General features: G+C 43.1%; 1 protein-coding gene across 1 annotated transcript; it reads right to left on the reverse strand.

Moving 5' to 3' along the window:
• Positions 1–9972: 9972 nt before the first annotated feature.
• LOC128627762 (cystatin-9-like) lies at positions 9973–13071 on the reverse strand. Its single transcript, XM_053667295.1, has 3 exons — positions 12780–13071; positions 11142–11251; positions 9973–10270 (listed from the first exon to the last, which is right to left on the reverse strand). Exons 1-3 carry the CDS (start codon positions 13045–13047, stop codon positions 10181–10183), a joined length of 468 nt encoding a protein of 155 aa, XP_053523270.1. The 5' UTR covers positions 13048–13071; the 3' UTR covers positions 9973–10180.
• Between the last annotated feature and the right edge of the window lie 9881 nt (positions 13072–22952).

Here is a 22952-nt window from a genome sequence, read left to right on the forward strand (position 1 = left end):
GCTGGCGCATTCCTGCGCAGATAGACCGGCGAGGGAGTGGGCAGTGAGAGGGGACCGAGCAGGTCCCAGAGATGGGAGGCAGCAGAGATGGCTGGCCGCCATTTCCTGGCTCTGACCCCGCCCCCACATACAGCCTCACAACCCAGCGACCCCGCCCTGGAGGCCCTGCCCCACCCCTAAGGCTCTGCTCCTCATACTTAAAGGGCACGAACAGACCGAAAATGGCTCAAGAAGATCTCAAAGCCCCAGAGCCCATAAACCTAAGTGACAAAGAAATTGCAAAACTTTCGGATGCACAGTTCAAAACACTGGTGATCAGGATGCTCACAGAACTGGTGGATTTTAGTCACAAATTAGAGGAACATATGAAGGCTAAACTAATTGAAATGATTGGCAATGCACAGGAAACCAATAGTAATGGAAAGGAAACTGGGACTCAAATCAAAGGAGTGGACCAGAAGGAGGAAAAAAATGACCAACCAGAAAAGAATGAAGAAACAAGAATTCAAAAAAATGAGGAGAGGCTTAGGAACCTCCAGGACATCTTTAAACACTCCAACATCAGAATTATAGGGGTACCAGAAGGGGGAAAGGAACAGGCACCAGTGGAAAACTTATTTGAACAAATAATAAAGGAGAATTTCCCCAATCTGGCAAAGGAAATAGACTTCCAGGAAATCCAAGAAGCTCAGAGAGTCCCAAAGAAGTTGGACCCGAGGAGAAACACACCAAGGCACATCATCATTACATTAGCCAAGATGAAAATGAAGGAGAGAATCCTAGAAGCAGCAAGAGCTAGGGGGACAGTCACCTACAAAGGAGTTCCCATCAGACTGTCAGCAGATTTCTCAAAAGAGACCTTACAGGCAAGAAGGGACTGGAAAGAGGTATTCCAAGTCATGAAAACCAAAGACCTACAACCAAGATTGCTCTATCCAGCAAAACTTTCATTTAGAATGGAAGGACAGATAAAGTGCTTCTCAGATAAGGTCAAATTCAAGGAGTTCATCATCACCAAGCCCTTATTATATGAAATGTTAAAGGGACTTATCTAAGAAAAAGAAGATAGATGAACAGTGAAAGGACAGCAAACACACAGTTATTAACAACCACATCTAAAACAAAAGCAAGCTAAAAGGACATCTAGATCAGGAGCAGAACCATAGAAATGAAGATCACATGGAGGGTTAGCAACAGGGGAATGGGAGGAGAAGGGGGGAGAAGGTACAGAGAACAAGTAGCATAGACGGTAGGTAGAAAATAGATAGGGTGAGAGCAAGAATGGTATGGGAAATATAGAATCTAAAGAACTTGAAACACATGGACATAAACTAAAAGGGGGGAATGGTAGGGGTGAGGGGGTGCAGGGCGGAGGGGAATGAAGGGGGGAATAGAACAACTGTAATGGCATAATCAATAAAATAAAAATTTTTTAAAAATGTCTGCAATGAAATCCCAGATGCCTGCAGCTAGCTCATTCCTCTGCAGGGTGGGAGCAATTCCATAATACTTAAATGTGGTCATGCAAATTATCTATTTCATATTGGTTTAGTTGTAACAGTTTTGAGTTTTTTATTTTTGAGGAATTGGTTCATATCATCTAAGTTGTCATATTTGTGTCAATAAAAGTGTTTATAGTATAGTTGACCCTTGAGCAACAAGAGTTTGAATCACATGGGTCCAGTGATGCACAGACTTTTTCAGTCACCAGTTTGAGAAAACTCACAAACCATAGCCTTTGACAGTATTGATAAGAATTCTACACACACACACACAGCATATACCATACGTGGATCAGTTGTATGTTATTGTTAAGGCTCCCAGTGAACAGGAGGTGCTTAGTAGTTAAATTTTGGTGAAGTCAAAAGTTATAAGCAGCGCTGGCTGGTGCAGCTCAGTGGATTGAGCATGGGCCTGTGAAGCAAAGGGTCGCCTGTTTGATTCCTAGTCAGGGCACATGCCTGGGTTGCAGGCCAGGTTCCCAGCAGGGGACACATGAGAGGCAACCACACATTGATATTTCTCTCCCACTCTTTCTCCTTCCCTTCCCCTCTAAAAATAAATAAATGAACTATTTTTTAAAGTTATAAGCATATTTTTGACTGTGCAAAGAGAGGGCCAGTCTCTGAACCCCCATGTTGCTCAAAGGTCAACTGCATTTCCTTATTATCCTTTTCATGATTGTGTCTGTAGTGATATCCTGTTTCACTCCTGATGTTAGTAAGTTGTGTCTTCTCATTTCTCTCTAACTCTTGTTAGAGTTTTGTCAATTTTATTGATCTTTTCAAAGAAACAACTCGTAATTTCATTAATTTTCTTCTGTTTTTCTATTTTCAATGCCAGTGATTTTTCTCTTACCTTCATTATTTCCTCTCTTTTGCTTATGTTGGGCTTATTTTGCTCTTCTTTTTCTAGGTTCTTGAGGTGACAGTTTTGTGTATTACCTTGTTCCTTTCCCCCTTTTCTTGTGTATGCATTTAGTGCTATGGTTTTTCTCTCTTGGCACTGTTTTAGCTGTGTCCCACTAGCCAAAGCAGACATTGAGATGCAAGGGCAGCAGTAGCTAGGGATGTTGCTAAGCCCATCAAGACTCATCTGAGACGGAAGCCCTGGGGTCAGGAAACCTTGGCTCTTGTCCTAGATTGAGAAAGTTGCATGACCTCACTGGCATTCAGCTGTCTCTGTGGAGTAAATAGTCTTTTATGACTTGTAATTTTAGCTAGAATAGTCTGATTCAGTGATTGTTTTTGTAGCACTGTCCTTAAGTCTTGCACCAGGGTAGGCACAATTGGGAAATATGCTGCAGAAATTATCCTTATTTCAGCACAACTCTTTCTTTGTAAAGAGGGAAAGTTGGGGTTCGAACCCCATAACTTTTCACCAAGTCTCTGATCTGTAGCCTGGCTCAGGGCCTTCCTCCATGGGTGATGTCTGCTGTAACCCTCAACAAGTTGAAGCTAGCTTTGCCACAGGTCAAGTTCCCCATGTTGGCAATGGGCATGGTCCCATTGTCCTGTTCTTTTCCCACCAGCAAGATGAGGCTGGGTGAGTGGTTGCCCAAGGAGCTTCCAATGAGCTTTCTTGTGCACTGAGGGGCCAGGGGTAGGCCCTGAGTTCTTGGAAGGGAGAGGCAGACAAGTTTCTGGAAGCAGAAAGAGCTGATCACCTGCACATGTGCACATATTGGGGTATGTCCTCTGTGTTGGAAAGCTGCAGAGGCCCGTCTGTAGTGTCGAAGGTGGGGAGCTTGTTGGGGCGGGGGACAAGGTCATTACCCTCTTGCAACCTGAGAGTGGCCCAGAGAGTCACATTCTTGTTTACGTGGATGGGAGCTTACATACTGTAGCTGTGCCACTGTGTCTAGATGAAAGCAGGAAAGCTGCCAAACTCAAGCCCTCCAAATAATCAGTCCAAGAACATTCTGCTCTTTAAGCAAGAGCATTGCAGTCTGTTTTGTCCCTGACCTACTTTGAACTTGCAATGAACAAATGCTGTGTCAGCTCAGAAATAAAAGTGACCTTACAACTGACAATTTTTAAATCCTTGGTGGGATAAGGTCATGCCTGGGAAGGAAAGCTATTAACTGGGACTGGTCACCAGGAAGCCAGGCACTGCCTTCCTGATTATAAAACATTGTGGGGAGAAGGCCCTCCTCCACCCACCCTCCACCTGCAACCCCTGAATCTGACCCCACAGCCAAGGGTGGCAACCCAGATCTTATAGGTCCTCTGTTCATTTCCCATGGCCCCGTGCCCCTCTGTCCTCTGTTTCCTGTGGCTCCCTGGGATTCTCATCCTTCTATTGCTCAGGCTGGGTCCCCAGGGATGTGGCTGAGGAGTCAGGAGGCTGCCAGCCTATGGGCAGTGGCCCTGACAGAGGGCAGGGACAATGGTATGTATGACAAGTCTCTGCCAAGGATCCCGGAACATGGGTGGAAATGCTTCCTGAATGACTTGGTCATGGTGTGGAGCAGAGGAGGGCCTAGTGGGGAGGGAATAAAATGGCTCTGGGAGGGGGTGGGAGCACAAAGAGCACCACGTAGTCCCCACCATCAGTAGCGTCATCAGGTGTGCAGAGGTGCCTGCCTTTCCAGGCACTGAAAGTTGCCCCTCCTTCCTGACAATCCACACCAATTGGTCCACAGGAGAGAATCAGTTTGTTAGGGAGAAACTGAAGAGCCTTGCACTGGTCCTGGATAAAGCGAACAGCAGCAAGCTGACCTGGCTCCAGCATATCCAAACGAAGGCTGATGAAGAGGGGCAAAAGTGGACTTTTATCACTTCCCTTTGGTCTACAGAAAAGAACAACCAATCGTGAAAGTAAGGAACATTAACTAAGTAACAACAGAAATGGTATCAGTTATGTTCGAGGCTACTTTATGGCCCTTTGATTATTTGAGGGGAAGGTTTTTGTTATGTGACCATAATCATGCAGTTGGCACTGGCTGAGACAGAAGACACTAGGGAGGAAGACCAGGAGCCACTGTGAACATGCTGTGTCCGGTTGTCTGTCTCAGTCCAGGTCCTACCAGGAAATTGGGGGCACATCCCACAGAATATTTGAGAAGAGTTTATGCAAGTGCCATTTACCAAGGAAAACCAACATGGAGGACAAAGGGCCCACAACCAGCTAATGTTCCCACCCCTCAGCCAGAAGACTATCCCTCATGCTGTCTCAGCCATCCTGCTGGGTGCAGTCCTGGGCTTCTATGCTCTCTCCTTTCCCTCTTCCCCTGTTGATTTCACCATCTCCTGGAGCAGAGCCAAAGCTTCGTCTGCAGTTACTTAAGAAACAAAATGGCTTCATTATTTTATTTACCTCACCTCGTTCCTTAATTTTTATTTTCTACAGGATCTGTCAGCTTCTCACAGAGATTTTTCAGTCTTTGCACTCTATTTGTGATATTGTCATTACCATAGCATTTGGATTATGTGCCATTTTATTCACTTTTTTTTTAGTATCTTCAAATTGGCTTTCTAGAAGGTAATTATTAAGCCCCATCTAATGCCCTTTGCCTAAATTTTATTATGCTCAAAATTAATATTTCTTTTCAGCTTTCTTTAATTAGAAGATTATTTGGTGGATCTTTGTCTATCAACAAATTCTCAACGTGTCAGTATTAGTTTGTGGTAGATGTGTCTCTTATAAGCATCCTATGGGTTCAATAGTGTTAAAAAAAAGTCCTAATATCTCCATTTTGTCAGTTTATAAAATTGAACTACATTTTTGCTTTCTTAATTTGCTGCTCCTATTTGTCATGCTTTGTTTCCTGGTTTGGGCTTGGGTGAACTGCCAGTCCTTTGGATATCCCTCTTATGGCTTTGTCATTGCTGCCAATTTTCTATTCTCCTAAGAATTGTTGCTAAATTAGACTAGTTAACTGCATCTTTCAACTCAGCTATATTCTTTATAATATTTATCCTTTTTGAGATCAGCTCTGGAGTAAGTGTAAGACACTCTCACCATGATCGTGAAATTACCAGTTTCCCTGTAAGAGCACTAATTATTATATTAACTATTCCAAGTCTATTTGTTGTTTGAATGCAAGTTTATAAGGGTATTAGAGATTTTTTGTAGGTTTATTTCTTTTATCACCTAATAACTTGCAACTCTTTTGGAAAAATGCTTCAGTACTCAAACCAATCACGTTCATTTTTCTCTAGGAACCTTCCTTTAATTGTCATTTGACTAGAAAGATATGAAAAAGATTTGGCCCACAATAAGAGGCTTTAAATGTGACCTATAGATTTCTATGCCTATACGAAAGTGATCCACCTGGCAATGTCAAAGACAGCCCAGCCATATTGGAAAACTGACAGGCGCAAGTCTGCACACAGGAAGCCAAACCCATGGATCAGCTTTGCTGTGGGGAAACCAGGCCTGCATTATATCTAGGCTGCTTTGAGGATTGTGCTTGCTAAAACTCCCTCACCCTGAGTTGTAGCAGAAAATGTTTCTTGCATATCTTAAAGTAACTTCCTGAAGTCTGTGCTAATTCTCCCAAGGATAGAGTGTAACCAGACCAATCACTCTTATTGTTCCCTTGCATTCGCAACTTTTTTTTTCTTGTTAATCTGTAAGAAGTAATGAGTAACATCCATTCCTTTGTTATCTGTAAAAAGTAATCACCTAAAGCAAACCTGAGCATAATGAATGGAAACCTTCTTTGATGTATGCTATTAGAAAGTAATAAAATCCTGTCCAAGCAACGGTTGAGGTGCTCTCTCTCTAAGAGACTGACTGTGCCATGCCTTTTTCTCCATAGGACTTCTGTAGTCCGTGTGAATTTGTTTGTTCCATCACAACATACGGACCCTGATGGACAGAGTCCGCATCACATACCTAGTTATGACAACTTGTAAAGAAAATTTAACCTGCTTTGTCTTAATATGTGAGAAACCCTGACTGGGATGCTCCATGTTTCTATGAGTGAGAAAGACAGTTGTTTCCACATGTGATTAGGTTGACCACACACTGTGTGTTGCAGGTGGGTACCAAGTGTTCCTAGTGATGAAAAGGGAGCATCTGCTTGACTCAGGTGTGCAGGCTGGACAAAACAGGGACCAAGTCCCTCAGTTCTGAGAGTTGTGTCTGTGCCTAGGGCTCCAAGTCACCCTCTAGCTGGAGCCCACCTTAGGAAGAGAGCTGTGCTCCTGTACTCTCTCTGTGTTTTCAGTCCTCACAACAACTCAGGGTCTTTTGATTATCACTGTGGTAAACATTACTCCTGGAATGTACACTTTGCTGTCATTTCATTGGCAATACCAAGTATCATCTTAACTATTTTCCTCATTGCTGTGGCCAAGAAATGACCAATATTCAATTTTCAAATAGATTCAGAATAGATGTAAGTATAGGAGCAAGTCATGCAGAATAACCCTCATCTAAGAAGAGAACCTTCCAGTTAATGCAGTACTTTTATTTTTAACTCTGAACTTTGTCCCAAGCAGTAAACCTTTGGGGAAAGGCACAGACAATGTGACCTCCATTGGAGGAATTCCAACTGGGGTGCACTCCAACTGGGGTGTAGAGGCCTCAGGATAGGGCAAAGACTGCAGGCTGGGCAAGTGGCAGAGCTGGCTGGCCCTCTGGTTTCTAAGACCAGGGCACTATGCCAGTTCTCACTGACTCCCTGAAGAACTCAGGTAACTTCCTCACAGTCAGCTCGCTTCTTTTCTCCAAGGGAGCCAGAGATCTCACTCTAGGAAATGGTGTAGGTCACCCAGTGCCCAGTTCAGAAATAGTCAACCAGAGAGTGGAGACTGTGCTGTCAGCAGCCAGTCTGAAACATGGCTCCTCTCTTCACCTTCTGTGGGCTCAGAATCCCACCAGTATTCACTCCTTCTGTCCTGCAGCCCTGGGAAGTATGGAAGAAAGATTACTATGAGACATATGTCATCCCCCTCTGACTCATGAGCTGGCCCTGGGCCAAAATGGAGATTTCTCCAACAAACCCTTTAGAAATTGCTTTTAATGGATCCTCATCCTGACATAGACCAATAGCCCTCCTCTGACTCCTGCAATGTGCTGTTTTTTGGAACAGGTAGTTTTCTTGTTTCAGTAAAGCATGTAATACATTTACTTATACATGGGATAAGCCACTAACCAGTAGGAGTGACTATCCTGTCTTGTTCTATATACTTATCTGGTGCCAGCTAAGGGGTGTGTAGATCCATTTCATCTTGTAGCCACCTCACATTTACCTCATATGCAAAGTCTCCTTTAATAAACTCTATTAATTTCCAGACTGAAATGGCCAGCCTCTTTCTTCCATCTTTCCCTGCCCTTACAGAAGTAGATTTTCAGTCCTGGGGCCTTTCTCTTGTTTTTATGATCTAACAGTAAGAGAGGGTATGCACACATACATGGAGTGTCATGGGCCCGAACAGGACTTCCATCATGGCCACCCTCATTGACTGACCATAGTCCCTAAGGTTCCTGCTATCTTGGCCCTTCTTATGAAATCCACTCATCAAAGCAGATAGCACTAGACAGCCTCTCCTAAACCTTCCCCAAGCTCGCTTGCAACGCATAGACCTTCAAGGAAGACAGGTGCCCAGCCAGAAGAGAGCAGGGCAGGGAGGAGCATATTCCAATAAGAACTGGTCTCTCAATACTGTACCAGGTCCCTACCTCTGTTATCTGTAAACCCGATCACCTGGCACATGCCCTTACTCTCAGGGGCCTAGGGACACAGTAAAGATCAGAACAAATTTCTTTCTGTAGATTCCTAGGGTGAGAGGGTAGAACCACTGACAACCACCACCCCCATATACACATGTGGTCTAAACAAGGCTGGAATCATTGAGTCCCTGTCAGGGGCCATGCCTTGATATCTCGTGAGCTCTCCCCCAGCCCCAGATGGTGGGGTGAGCTCACAAAGGGTTTGGGCCAAGGTCCACTCTCCATTGAGCTGGACCTATAAGGACACCTTCTCCTAGAACTTGCTCAAAATGGCACCCGAGTGAAATGAGTGAGAAGATTCCTTGGAAAACATGCATCGGGATAATGGTGGATAAAGGCAACCTATAGTCTTTATTCTTCTGAATGAGCCACATATTGGGAAAGACCAGGGTGGCAGCAGTAGGAAGGTCTTCCACAAAAATCCACTCAAGTCTAGAAGCAGGCAGACAGGGCTGTGGGAGGAGAGCACAGCTGTGCCCATGCTGACTGATGCTCTGCCAGTAACAGGGTGCCAGCAGCACAGCTCTCCCCTTGGAGTCACACGTTCTTGGGAAGCCCATCCAGATTTGCAGGGGTCATCCAAGAAGACGTCTGACACCACAACTCTTCTGGTTCCCATGGGCAGATCACGAAACAGACTACTGGATACAGGTACTCTATTTAGGAGATTCTTTTTTAGAAGATCACAGATAATATGATGGGAAAGAAAGGCAGAGAAGAAAGAATGTCAGCATGATTGTTAGATGGTTTACCACAGCAGCCATGAGTTTTGTCCTACTGGGGTGTGTGAGGACCGTCTGACAACATGAGAACAACTCATCTCTTACTTGCCTTCAAGGGACTGGGCTCTGGGCCCTTCCTCTACAGCTCTTCCTCATGGATGGATTGCTGTCTGCAAGTCAGTCTAACTCTCCCCCTGCTGGTGGTCCCTGCTTTTGTTGATGGAGCTCCAGGGGCAAACAGAGGCCCTGAGCAGAGCTGGGGGGAAATGAGGATCCTTCTATGAGGCTGGGAGTGTGCTAATACTGGATTATCCAGCTGCAGGGGGCAGCAGGGGCACCTAGTATAGGTGGGGAATACTGCCCAAGGACAAATTCCACCACTTGCCTCTCTATACAAATAAAGTCTCATTGGGATAAGACCACCCCTGTATGTGTTCACATTGTCTATGGTGCCTTCCAGATACAAGGCAACATTAGAGAGTTGAGAAGAAAACCAAATGGTCCACAAAAGCCAAAGAGCTACTGTTTTCTTCTTTATAGAATAATTTGCCAAATCTTTTTCTAGGCTATCCAGGCAGAATCTCAATATCAGAGCCTCTCAATCTTCAATTGTCCATGGGTTCTCTGAGAATTTGAAATTTTAGTCTCTTTGTCCAAGGTACAAACCCTGAGAATGTACATTTAAAGATTCTAGGAGATGCCAGTGGTGGTGGTGGTGGAGGTGGCCTTGCCTGCTCTTTGAGTAGAGACTAGAATCCCCTCCTACATTGTCCTAGCTGTCATTCCCCAGGGAATGTGTGTGAGGGAGTCATCCAGAACAGAGGCTACACATATTCTGAGGGGCCTGAGGCCCTGTCTGCATCCATCCTTCAGACAAATGTTCGGTATCTCAGTCATGGCCATTGCATCTGTGAGACCGCATATTATCCCTCATGAGCCCTGAACTCATATCTCAGAGGCACCTTAGCTGTGCCACCAGCATCTAGTTTAGAAGGTCACAAGCAGGCTTCCATGCCAGGATGAGTTTACCAACTGCCCACCCCCCTCAGTCAGGAATGATGCTACATAGAGTTCGAAATGCTGATGTTTAATGATCTATTCTACATTAAATAATGGGCAATGAGGAATTTCCACAATGCTTGGGTGCAAGAGACCTTAGATATTTTCAAGGCAGAGAACAGAGTTCAGAGCAGCTCAGCCAATAAAGGGCCAATTACAGGGAACTGCTGGTTGTCCAAGTAGGGTACAGAGGCTGTGCTGAGGTGTGATATCACTTAGTGGAACCCCTCCAGGCAGGTCTTGTTTAGGAGTTGGAACATAGTTCTCCAGGGTTCGGTGCTGATAGTGAAGAAGCAGGTGAAGGTCTGAAGGAATAAGCACAGGAGTAAAGTATGAGTGAAGAAGTCTTGGGAATCTTGTGGCTCTAGTGCTAAAGATAGCATCCATCCCAAACTTGCATTTGCAAGGTGAGCACCTGAGGGTTGCCGGCTCTGGCCCACAGGTATAGCCCTGCCTTGGTCTTGGATATAGCTGATCTGACTCTCTCTTGACCTCAGGGTCTCCTATGTCACTCTGCTCTCCCCAGGCCTATGGCCCCCATGGAAACCCCAGGCTTTTCCACTGTGAACCATCCCCCTGGTGCAGTAACATGTGTTTCCTCACAGTAGTCCTTATATCAAGGAGAACTGATCCTAGGGGGGCTTTTCTTAGAGCAGGGATTCACTTCTCCCTATCTCTCAAGCAGAAACCACAGCTCATCGGGGCCCAGAACAGAGCATGGAATACAGGGCAGTGAGCTCCACTCAGCCAACCCCCCAGCAGGCTCTGCTTAGTGCCAGGAGGACCTGAGACCTGACCACTCAGTCAAAGGTGTTCCTCCTCCTGAAGGCAGCAAAGGAAAGTGGATAAAGAGCAGGAACAGTACATTCTGTGGCCAGAACCAGGGAGACCTGGCCCCTAGGGGCAGGAGCAATATGTCACCAGTATGGGCCTGAAGTTCAGACAGCCGAACTGGGTGAGTGGACATTCAGGATCTCAGACTTCCCAGGGGGCTACAAGTGGACCCTTGCCTGCCAGGCTGGGCTCTGTCTTTATCACAAGTGGTGGCTCTAGTATGGCCAACAGCTCTCTCATCCTTCTGTGTCCCTAAGAATGGTGTGTCCCCTGCTCCCCGCCACTACATTCCTACGCAAGTCCACAGCTGTGGAACCTGAAAGAGGCACACGTGTATCTTACATTGTTAAGCTCCGGGCTTTCTTGAAAGGGGCAATTGTCAATGTCATCATCAAGTTTCCCACACCTGGTTCTGCGAAGCTCCAACTCCATGGAGAAAGCCATCATTGTCTCTACCTGTGGTGCATATAGATATTAAAGTGGAAACATCCCTCATGGTCCCATTAAGTAGTTGCTTGTGTAGACACATGGAGTGTGGAGGCAAGCCCAAACAGTACCCTATTTTGGGCTTCCTTCTGGGTCTGGATCAGCTCTTTTGAAATAAATACATGCTGGGGACGTTCTAGGTGAAGGGGCACATGGTCTCAGTGGAGGCCCTGGGGTAGAAGCAGACTGATCACACACTATTAATATCATACACTGTAGCCTCACATTTCCCAATGCCATGGTGAGACTCCACCTTCCCTTTCAGCATGCTTCTAGCTTCTACAGCACTCACAGGGACAAGTGACAAGTGCTAGGTTGGGTGTTGGCTTTGCAAGACTTTGCTTGATGATCTCCATCTCAGAGTGGGAGACTCATGTACAACCTCATAGTAGCACTTTTTCACCTATCCAATGTCAGAAAAAAATGCTACACAATGCTAGTGAAACACACACATACACACATAATTGAGATGATGGCTTCAAGAAACAACCTCTATTACCTACTATGCTGTGAAATGTTCTGTACTCTTCTCCACTCTGTTCTACTCATTCTATCCCATATCTTCCCATTGCATCCCATCCATTATTCCCATCACCCAAACTCAGTCTGTGACTCCAGATATAGAAAACCCAAAACCCAACCAGAGGTCCAGCCTGAAAGAATTTAGGGTACCTGAACCAGCGGGGATGTTGCACACCAGTGTCCACAGAGGCTTAAACTCAGCAGAGGGTGAGACTCTCTGCCCTTGATGTAGGCTCTTGGTGCAGAGACCCAGAGGGTAAGAGAGTAATGCTCCCGACTCTGCACACACACACACATGCACACAGAGTCACACAACCAGAAGTGCTCATCATGAGAGTGTTTTCATTGCTCATGTCTGTAGACCAGATGAAAATGGTACTACTGGTTGTGGTCTGAAGAGATTCCATGGCAAGGAGTACCTTTTAGGATTAAAAGCCATCATCTGGGGAAGAGTGTAAAATAACATCAATCTACATAGTTTAATACCACAGCAGAGAACACAGAGATCATGAAAGTCACAGGAGAGGTCCTGACCCCACACTGGTTGAGGGGGGAGCACTCACTGCTTCTGATGCTCAGCCCTGCTCTTCCTCCTCTTCCCCCCCTCTCCCTGTGTCTATCTATCTAATAATCTTATTTTATTAAAATATTTCTTCAACCTCCCTTTTCCAGCATATTCTGTGTGTGTCTCTTTTTTTTTTTACAGGATATCTTTATCCCCTTTATCCCCTCATTGGCTAATTTGAGGTGATTCTTCACTAATCAATGTCATTAAGACTGAAAAATGCATGTGTGTCAGTAGACATTAATCTAATTTTTAAATTTCCATGTAAAGACTTTTATAAAATCTGAAACTGAATTGGTTGTATTTTTATGTACTTTAAATGGTATACAAGATCCTATGATATGTCTCCTGTCCTTTACCTTCACTTAATATAAGTGTAGGCCAGCAGGGCAGAAAGATGTGGTCACCTACCTGCTCCTTCCAGGAATTCAAGATGCGCACCAGCCTGTAGGCATTCATGTCCTTGCTCTTCTGGTTGAATATGTGTAAGGCATATTCCACAGTGGCAGGGAAATAACTTTCCATGATTTTTTCTTCATCATTCTTCATTTCATCTTGAGAGGTCCAGCTGTGAGTCACCTGCAGCTGGGAACTTACCAGAAGCAAGAGCATGGCCCAGGGAAGAGCCCACTTCCATTGCAAGCACAGCAGGGCTACAGGCAAACAGCCACCCATAGTCTTTCCAGCTCAAACTCCCAATGGAACTTACCTGGGCAGTGGTCCAACTTATTTGTTGCAGAACATATTCTTCCTGTGGGCCTCCTCTCTGCTATTACACCCTGTCCCTTCCCACATATGACTCTGCCTCCTCCATGCAACGTGGCTAAAATAGTCTCATGTCCAGAACAGAGGAATGAAGCCAAGGCAGGTTGGGTTGGGAAGAACCAGCAATAGGAAGAAGGATCCTCTCTAGCTAAATTTCAGCCACAGCACTGCCTCAGTGTCTCAGAGGGTAGAAAAGACTGCGTGTTTGACCCAGAATCAGATTCTCAAATAATGACACAAGTGCAAGAGGTACAAATGGAAGTCCCAAGATACAGCAGTAGAGTGGTGGTCAGCAAGACAAGAAGGGCAGAGCAAAAAAAAAAAAAAAAGGGCTGCCAAAAGCTAGCTTTTCAGATTATGAAGGTATCTACCCAGTGATGAATGTGTGTTTGTTAGAAATGTGCAGGAGGTGCTTGAGATTTTTACAGGCCTCAGTGTTATACTGTCCCACTCCTCCACCGACCTTCTTTTGCTTCTGAAACAGAGTTCACTCCTTGGCTCCTGGGGCTGTGGCCTCACTAGGGATGGTGGAGGATCAAGCTGAGCTCACTGCATCACTCTTTGCACAACTTCTCAGCTTATGGATATGCTTCTATGAGGTAAGCCTGAGGTGAGACTAGATAAGTAAATCTCTTCTTTTCAAAGATGTTTACAGAAATCTCTTCTTTTCAAAGATGGCTGGCCACTGGCATAGACTGCGCTTATATTTTTCTTTGTAGAAATTTATTTCTAGAGGAGGTGGAGTGGAGTGAAAGAAACAGAAAAGGAGGGAGAGTGAAACAAATGAGCTCCAGGGATCCCATAGCTGTGTCCATTAGGTGACCTTTGGTGTCCTTTTGTGGCCACTTTCATCACAGCTCATCAGGCACAATTTTCTATGTACAGTTTCTAGAAAAGAAACATTCACAGCAAATACAACTCTGGGTCAACTAAGACGCAGCTCTGGGATGACACTTTTTGCAAACAAGCTTCAGCTCTGCACCATGAAATAGGCCTCCAGCATCTGCGTACAGCTACTCCTGAAGTTCAAAGGGGACCATAATCTCCTGAAAGCCTGTGGATATCCAAGTCCCTGAGTTTGCTCCTACCCAAGGATTCTAACCCAGCATGTCTGGACAGTCCTAAAGAGTTTGCTTCTTAACCTAAAACCAGGGGATGGTGATGTTCTTAGTCTCTGGATTACACTTTGAATAGCACAGATACAGTGAGTTCCTTGGCTTAGATGCAACCAATCCCATGGAGAAATCAACTGAAAGAGCATAGGGGTGGGTCTTGAGAAGGGTTTCTGGAGCCACACTGGATCAGGGAAGGGGTAAAAACTCCATGCCTGCTCATAAAGAAAAAGAGTTTCCAGGCTCCAGACATCAGTGACCAGAAGGTGCTTGTGGAAGGGGAAAAGGCTACTTTCAACCTGACAGCCTATCTGCCTCATAGAGGTCTGCAGAGCTGATGTCCATTTCCAGGAAAGGGAGATGTTATATATGTCCCATCCTTTCCATCCTTGGGATGACCACATTCAGGAAAGCCCACTGCATGCTCTTAGCTAATGGTCTCCCCAAAGACCTGGTTTTCCAGTTCCCGACCAGGCCAATGCACCTGTCTATCCTCCATGCATCTTTGTGATTTCCTTTTGAGACAAGGTGCTAGGTTCACAGTTCCATTGCCTCCCACCAGACAATGGCAGGACAACATCAACTTGGAATGTGTTATTTGCCATGGACAAGAAACTAGATATGATCACATTTAAGAAACAGCAAGATGTGCAACAGAACTCTACCAAACAAGTTGCATCTTATGCAAAATTATTAAAACCTAAAAAAGAAGAAAATTTGCCCTCATGTAGATAGACCATAAATGACATAAGTCAGACACAAGACAAATACTGCAGGATTTCATTTTTTCTCAAGATTTGCTTTATTGTACACATTCTGCTTTTTATACAATAAAGAGCATTTTGTAAATTAAAACATTATAGACTTCCAGCGAAGATGGAGGCGTAGGTGGAAACACTGTACCTCCTCGCACAGCCAAGTTTAAAGACAACAAAGTTTTAGTAACAAAAACGAAACCAAAACACAGAGAACACTGAACTGTATGAAAGTCCCACAACAATGAACCATTCTGCCAGATGGGTGAGAGGGGCGGAGTCAGTGGCTGGGCGGGGTCAGGCAGGATAAAGCAGCCTGACCAACCCAAGAGCATGGGGGCGGTTGGCAGATCCCCAGACATGGGGTGGCAACAGGCAGACCCAGTGAGGGTGCAAGGCAGCTGGCTGACTGAGGTCACACATCCACACACAGATAAACCAGGAAAAGGAACAAGCAGTGAGACAGACTGCGCAGGCTAGGGCCCCAGCAGTGGGAATCAAAGCCTAAAAGCACCAATTGGAAAAACTTTCAGGGTCGAAGTGCCAGGAGAGGCTCCTAGGCTCACAGAGAGTTTGTTGGAGAGACCCAAAGGGTCCTGGAGGGTCCACAGGCCCACACACACGGGAGCCAGCACCAGGGAGGCCTGGTTTGCTCTCAGGAAGCAGCAGAGGAGACCGAAATCCCAGAGAGAGCAGAACAAATGCCATTGCCTCTCTCTGACCCCACCCCCACATACAGCATCACAAACCAGCAACTGGGTTGCCCCACCCTGGTGAACACCTAAGGCTCTGTCCCTCATACATAACAAGAGCAACTTGACCAAAACATTATGGCTCAAGAAGAACAGCTCAAAGCCCCAGAGCCAATACTTCTCAGTGACAAAGAGACAGCCAAGCTATCAGATGCACAGTTCAAAAACACTGGTGATCAGGATGCTCACAGAACTGGTTGATTTTAGTTGCAAATTAGGTAAAAAAAAAAATGAAGGCCACACTAAGTGAAGTGAAGCAAAATGCACAGGGAACCAACAGTGATAAAAAAGGGAGTGGACAGGAAGGAAGAAAAAAATGACCAAGCAGAAAAGAATGAAGAAACAAGAATTCAAAAAAATGAGGACAGGCTTAGGACCCTCCAGGACATCTTTAAACGTTCCAACATCCAAATTATAGGGGTATCAGAAGGGGAAGAGGAAGAGCAACAAGTGAAAAGCTTATTTGACAAAGAATAAAGGAGAATTTCCAAAATCTGGCAAAGAAAGTAGACTTCCAGGAAATCCAGGAAGCTCAGAGAGTCCCAAAGAAGTTGGACCCAAGAAGGAACACACCAAGGCACATCATCATTACATTAGCCAAGATTAAAATGAAGGAGAGAATCCTAGAAGCAGCAAGAGATAAGGGGACAGTCACCTACAAAGGAGTTCCCATCAGACTGTCAGCAGATTTCTCAAAAGAGACCTTGCAGGCAAGAAGGGGCTGGAAAGAAGTATTCCAAGTCATGAAATCCAAGGACCTCCATCCAAGATTGCTCTATCCAGCAAAGTTTTCATTTAGAATGGAAGGGCAGATAAAGTGCTTCTCAGATAAGGTCAAATTCAAGGAGGTCATCATCACCAAGCCCTTATTATATGAAATGTTAAAGGGACTTATCTAAGAAAAGGAAGATAAAAAATATAAACAGTGAAAGGACAGCAAGCTCACAGTTATTAACAACCATACCTAAAACAAAAGCAAACTAAGAGGACAGCTAGATCAGGAGCAGAACCATAGAAATGGAGACCACATGGAAGGTTAGCAACAGGGGAGTGGGAGGAGGAGAAGGGGGTAAAGGCACAGAGAATAAGTTGCATAGACGGTAGGTAGAAAATACACTGGGGGGAGGGCAAGAATAGTATGGGAAATATAGAATTTAAAGATCTTGTGACACATGGACATAAACTAAAGGGGGGGAATGGTAGGGGAAGGGTGTGCAGAGTGAAGGGGGATGAAGAGGGGGGAAATGGGACAACTGTAATGGCATAATCAATAAAATATATTAAAAACATTATAGAAAACTTGGAAAACAAGAAAAATCACATTCTATGACCATAATACAACTAATACCATTTGTGTATGTGTTTTTTAAGTCTATCATTTATCTATCTATCTATCTATCTATCTATCTATCTATCTATCTATCTATCATCTATCTATCTATCTATCTATCTATCATCATCATCATCTATCTATCTATCCATCTATCTATTTATTTATGTATTTATTTAAATTGTTGCTCAAGTACAGTTTTCTGTCTTTTAACACCATCACAGCCCCCCCAACCCTCCCCACCTCACTCCCATTTCCACTCCCCCCTTGTTTTTGTCCGGGTGCTCTTTATACTTGTTTCTGCAAACCCTTCCCCTTTTCCCCTGACATTCCCTCCCTTCTCTCATTTGGTCACAGCCAGCCTGTTCTCAATTTCAGTGTCTTTGGTTATATTTTCCTTGTTTGTTTGTTTTGTTGATTAGATTCCTGTTAAAGGTGAGATCATATGGCATTTGTCTTTCACGTCCTGGCTTATTTCAATTAGCATAATGCGTTCCAGTTCCATCCATGCTGTGGCAAAGGGTAGGAGCTCCTTCTTTCTTTCTGCTGCATAGAATTCCATTGTGTAAATGTAGCATAGTTTTTGGATCCATTGATCTACTGATAGGCACTTAGGTTGCTTCCAGCACTTGGCTATTGTAAATTGTGCTGCTATGAACAACTGGGTGCAGAGGTTCTTTGGTTGGTGTTTCAGTGTTTTTAGGATATAATCCTAGCAGTGGAATTGCTGGGCCAAAAGGCAGATACATTTTTAGCTTTTGGAAAAAATTCCATACTGTTTTCCATAGTGGTTGTACCAGTATGCAATCCCAACAACAGTGCACTAGGGTTCCCTTTTCTCCACAACCTTTCCAACACTTGTTTGTTGATTTGTTTATGATGTCAATTGTCACCAGTGTGAAGCGGTACCTCATTGTGGTTTTAATTTGCATCTCTCTGATAGCTAGCAATATTGAGCATCTTTTCATGTGACTCTGGATCCTCTGTATGTCCTCCTTGGAGAAGTGTTTGTTCAAATCCTTTGTCCACTTTTTAATTGGATTGCTTGTCTTAGAGTGGAGTTGTGTTAAGTTCTTTATATATTTTTGAGATTAAACCCTTGTCTGAGGTATTATGGGCAAATATGTTTTCCCATAAGGTTGTTCCTCTTTTTATTTTAATACTTTTTTCCTTAGCTGTGCAGAAGCTTTTTATTTTGATGATATCCCATTTGTTTATTCTTTCCTTTATGTCCCTTTTTTCTAGGAGACAGATAAGTAAAAATGTAGCTGCGTGAAATATCTGAGATTTTCCGACCTACGTTCCCCTCTAGGACTTTAATGGTGTCATAGCTTATGTTTAAATCTTTTATCCACCTTGAATTTATATTGGTGTATGGTGTAAGTTGGTGCTTGAGTTTCATTTATTTGCATGTAGCTGTCCAGCTCTTCCAACACCATTTGTTGAAGGGGCTATTTTTACTCAACTTTATGTTGCTGCCCCCTTTGTCAAATATGAATTGACAGTAGAGACTTGGGTTTATTTCTGGGCTTTCTGTTCTATTCCATTTGTCCATGTGCCTGTTTTCATGCCAGTACCAGGTTCTTTTGATTAGAGTGGCCTTGTAATACAGTTTGGTATCAGGTAATGTGATCCCTCCTACTTTGCTCTTCTTTCTCAAAATTACAGCAGCTATTCAGGGTCATTTATGGTTCCATATAAATTTTTGAAGTGTTTGTTTTAAGTCTGTGAAATATGCCATTTGTACTTTAATAGGGATTGCATTGAGTCTATAAATTGCTTTGGGTAGTGTGGACATTTTGATGATGCTAATACTTCCAATCCATGACCATGGTATATGTTTCCATTTGTTTGTGTCTTCCTTGATTTCTTTCTTCAGTGTTGTGGAGATTTCTGCATACAGGTCTTTTACCTCCTTGGTTAGGTTTATTCGTAGGTATTTTATTTTTCTTGTTGCTATATCAAATGGCATTTATTTCTTAACTTCCGCTTCTGCTGTTTCATTGTTGGTATACAAAAATGCCTCTGATTTCTGGATATTGACTTTGTGTCCCGCTGTTTTGCCAAGTTCATTTATTAGGTCGAGCAGTTTTGGGGTAGAGTCTATATGATTTTCCTTGTACAATATCATGTCATCTGCAAACAGTGACAGTTTTGTTTCCTCCTTTCCGATTTGGATGTTTTTTATTTCCTTTTCTTGTCTGATGATTGTCGCAAAAACTTCCAATACTATGTTGAACAGAAATGGTGAAAGTGGACAACCTTGTCTTGGTTCTGATCTTAGTGGAAAATATTTTAGTTTTTGCCCATTGAGTATGATGTTGGCTGTAGGTCCCTCATATATGGCCTTTGTTATGTTGAGGAATGCTCCCTCTATTTCCACTTTGCTTAGTGTATTTTTCATAAATGGGTGCTCTACCTTATCAAATGCTTTTTCCACATCTGTTAATATGATCATGTGAGTTTTGTCTCTGCTTTTTTTATGGGATGTATTACATTTACTAATTTGCAAATATCCAATCACCCTTGCATCCCTGGGATGAGTCCTACTTGGTCATGATGTATGATCTTTTTTACGTATTGTTGGATGCTATTTGCCAATATTTTATTGAGGTTTTTAGCATCTGTGTTCAACAGCCATATTGGCCTGAAGTTTTCTTCCTTTGTTGTGTCTCCATCTGGTTTGAGGCTTAGGATGATACTGGCTTCATAAAAGGAGTTAAGGAGTCTTCCATCATTTTTCCTTTTTTTTTTTTTTGGTATAATTTGTGAAGAATAGGGGTTAGCTCTTCCTTAAATACTTTATAAAATTTCTCTGTGAAACTATCTGGTCCAAGGCTTTCTGTGTCAGGAGTTATTTGGTTGCTGCTTCAATTTCTTCTGCTGTCATTGGCCTGTTCAGATTTTCTGCTTCTTTTTTATTCAGTTTTGGAAGATTGTATTTTTCCAGAAAGTTGTCCATTTCACCTAGGTTTTCAAATGTCTTGGCATACAGTTCTTCATAGTAATTTCTTACAATCCTTTGTATTTGGGGGGTATCAGTTGTAATCTCTCCTCTTTCATTTCTGATTGTGTTTATTTGGGTATTCTCCCATTTTTCTTCATGAGCCTGCTTAAAGGCTTGTTGATTTTGTTTATCTTTTCAGAGAACCAGCTCCTGGATTCATTGATCCTTAGAATTGTGCTTTTAGTCTCTATGTCCTTTAGTTCTGCTCTGATCTTGGTTATTTCCTTCCTTCTACTTGCTCTGGGCTGTCTTTGTTGTTGTTTCTCGAGTTCTTGTAGACATACAGTTAGGTTGTTTGTTTGAAATGTTTCTATCTGTTTTTAGGTAGGCCTGTATCGCTATGAATTTTCCTCTCAGGACTGCCTTGCTGTGTCCCATAAGTTTAGGGTTGTTTTGAGTTCATTTTCATATGTTTCCAGAAACTTTTTGATTTCTTTCCTAATTTCACTCTTGACCCATTCATTGTTCAATAACATGGTATTCAATCTCCATGATTTTGAATGTTTGGGGTTTCTTCCCTTGAGGTTGGTTTCCAGTTTCAGTCCCTTGTTATCTGAGAAATACTTGGTATGATTTCAATTTTCTTGAATTTATTGAGGCTCGTTTTGTGTCCTGTAATGTGGTCTATCTTTGAAAATGTTCCATGGGCATTTGAAAAGAATGTGTATTTAGCGTCCTTGGGATGGAAGGCTCTCTCTCTCTATATATATATCAGTTAAGTCCATTTTATCTAGGCCATTGTTCAATGCCAGAATATCTTTGTTGATATTTCGTTTGAAAAATCTGTCCATTTTAGACAGTAGGGTGTTAAAATTCCCTACTAAAATCATTTTGCTGTCAATATCTTTCTTGAAATGCTCTACGATTTTTCTTAATATATTTGGGTGCTCCTACATTGGGTGCATATAATAATATTTATGTCTTCTTGGTGGATTCTTCCCTTGTGTATCATAAAGTAGCTTCCTTGGTCTCTCTTAATAGCCCATTTTGAATGTCAATTTTGTCTGATATGAGTATTGCTACCCAGGCCATTTTTTCCTGTTTGTTTGCTTGGAAAATTTGTTTCTAGCTCTTCACTTTCAGTCTGTGTAGATCTTTTGTCCTGAGGTGGGTCTCTTGTATTCAGTATATGTGTTGGTCATGATTTCTTATCCATTCAACTATTCTATGTCTTTTGATGGAAGCATTTCATCCATTTGTATTTAAGGTTATTATTGATGGGTACTTATTCATTGCCATCTTCATACTTGTGTTCCTCTCTCTCTCTCTCTCTCTTTTTAAAGATTTTATTTATTTATCTTTAGAGGGGAAGGGAAGGAGAGAGAGAGAGAAATATCAATGTATGGTTGCCTCTCATGCATCCCCTGCGGGGAACTGGCCTGCAACCCAGGCATATACCCTGACTGGGAATCGAACCTTGATTGTCTGGTTCCCAGGCTCATGCTCATTTGTCTCTCTCTCTTTACCTTCCTTTTCACAAAGCAGGCCCTTTAGCATGTCTTGCAGAGCTGGTATGGTGGAGCTGTATTCTTTTAGACTTCTTTTGTTTGGGAAGCTCTTTATTTGGCCTTCTATCTTGATTGAAAGCTTTGCTGAGTGAAGTAGCCTTGGTTGTAGGCCTCTGGTTCTCATTACTTGGAATATTTCTTGCCATTGTCTTCTGTCTTGGAGCATTTTCTTTGAGAAGTCTGCTGCTAACCTTATCAGGTCTCCCTTGTATGTTACTTCCTTTTTCTCCCTTGCTGCCTTAAAGATTCTCTTTTTGTGTTGAAATTTTGCTGTTTTAATTATGCTGTGTCTTGAGGTGAACCTCTTTGGGATCCTCTTGATTGGGACTCTCTGTGTTTCCTGGATTTGTGTGATTTTTTTTCTCTCATCAATTAGGGTAGTTTTCCATCATTACTTTTTAAAATAGGTTTTCTATCCTTGCTCTTCTTCTTCTCTTTCTGGTATCCTTATTATTTGGATATTATTATGTTTCATATTATCTTGCATTTCTCTTAATCCTGTTCATTATTTCTGAGCCTCTTTTCTTTTTCTTGCTCTTTCTGGGTGTTTTTTTTTTCCTTTTTTTCTTCCAGGTCACTGATCCAATCTTCTGCTTCATCAGTCCTGCTTTTGATTCCTTCTACTGTGTTCTTCAGCTCAGATACTTTGTTATTCATTTCCTCTTGCCCCTTGTTAATAGTTTCTATTTCCTTTTTCATGTTGATACAGTTTGCAGTGAGTTCATTGTAGTTTCCCTGTAGTTTCTTGTAATTCTCTGTGAGCTCATGGAGCTTCCTGACAACCATTGCTTTGAAGTCAATATCTGATGGCTGAGTTGCCTCTATTTCATCTAGCATTCTTTCTGAGGTTTCCTCCTTTCTCTTCATTTGGGGATTGTTTCTTTGTCTTCCCATTGTTTGTGAGACTCCTCATGTTAGCTTCAGCTTTTTAATTGATCTGTTCTGGCCTCCTGGGTTTATCATGTGAACTTCTGTGGTAGAATACCTGTGAGATTCAGTGGTGCAGTCTTCTTCAGGTATCCTCGTGTTCACAACTTGTACCTATTCTTTTTTTTTTTAATTAGTTGGATGGATAGGCAAAATGGTTTAAGACATCAAGAGAGTATTCTGTGATGTTTACAGTAGCAACTGGAAGATAAGAGATGGGAGATCCTTTGGCTATGTATAGTGTTAACCATGATATTCCACCCAACTAACCACTTTTTAGAAAGGATGGAAAGAAGATAAAACTCGTTGTGGAGGAAAGTATTGTGAGTTGGATCCAGAAAGCAGGGAGGTTGTGGGAGTTCAGATTCAGAGGTAAGGTAGGTGTAAAGGATAGTCAATACGTGTAGTGCGTGAGATTAGAGTT

Source organism: Artibeus jamaicensis, unplaced genomic scaffold, assembly GCF_021234435.1.
Source record: "Artibeus jamaicensis isolate MK-2021 breed Jamaican fruit bat unplaced genomic scaffold, CSHL_Jam_final contig_135, whole genome shotgun sequence".
Taxonomy (NCBI): Eukaryota; Metazoa; Chordata; class Mammalia; order Chiroptera; family Phyllostomidae; genus Artibeus; species Artibeus jamaicensis.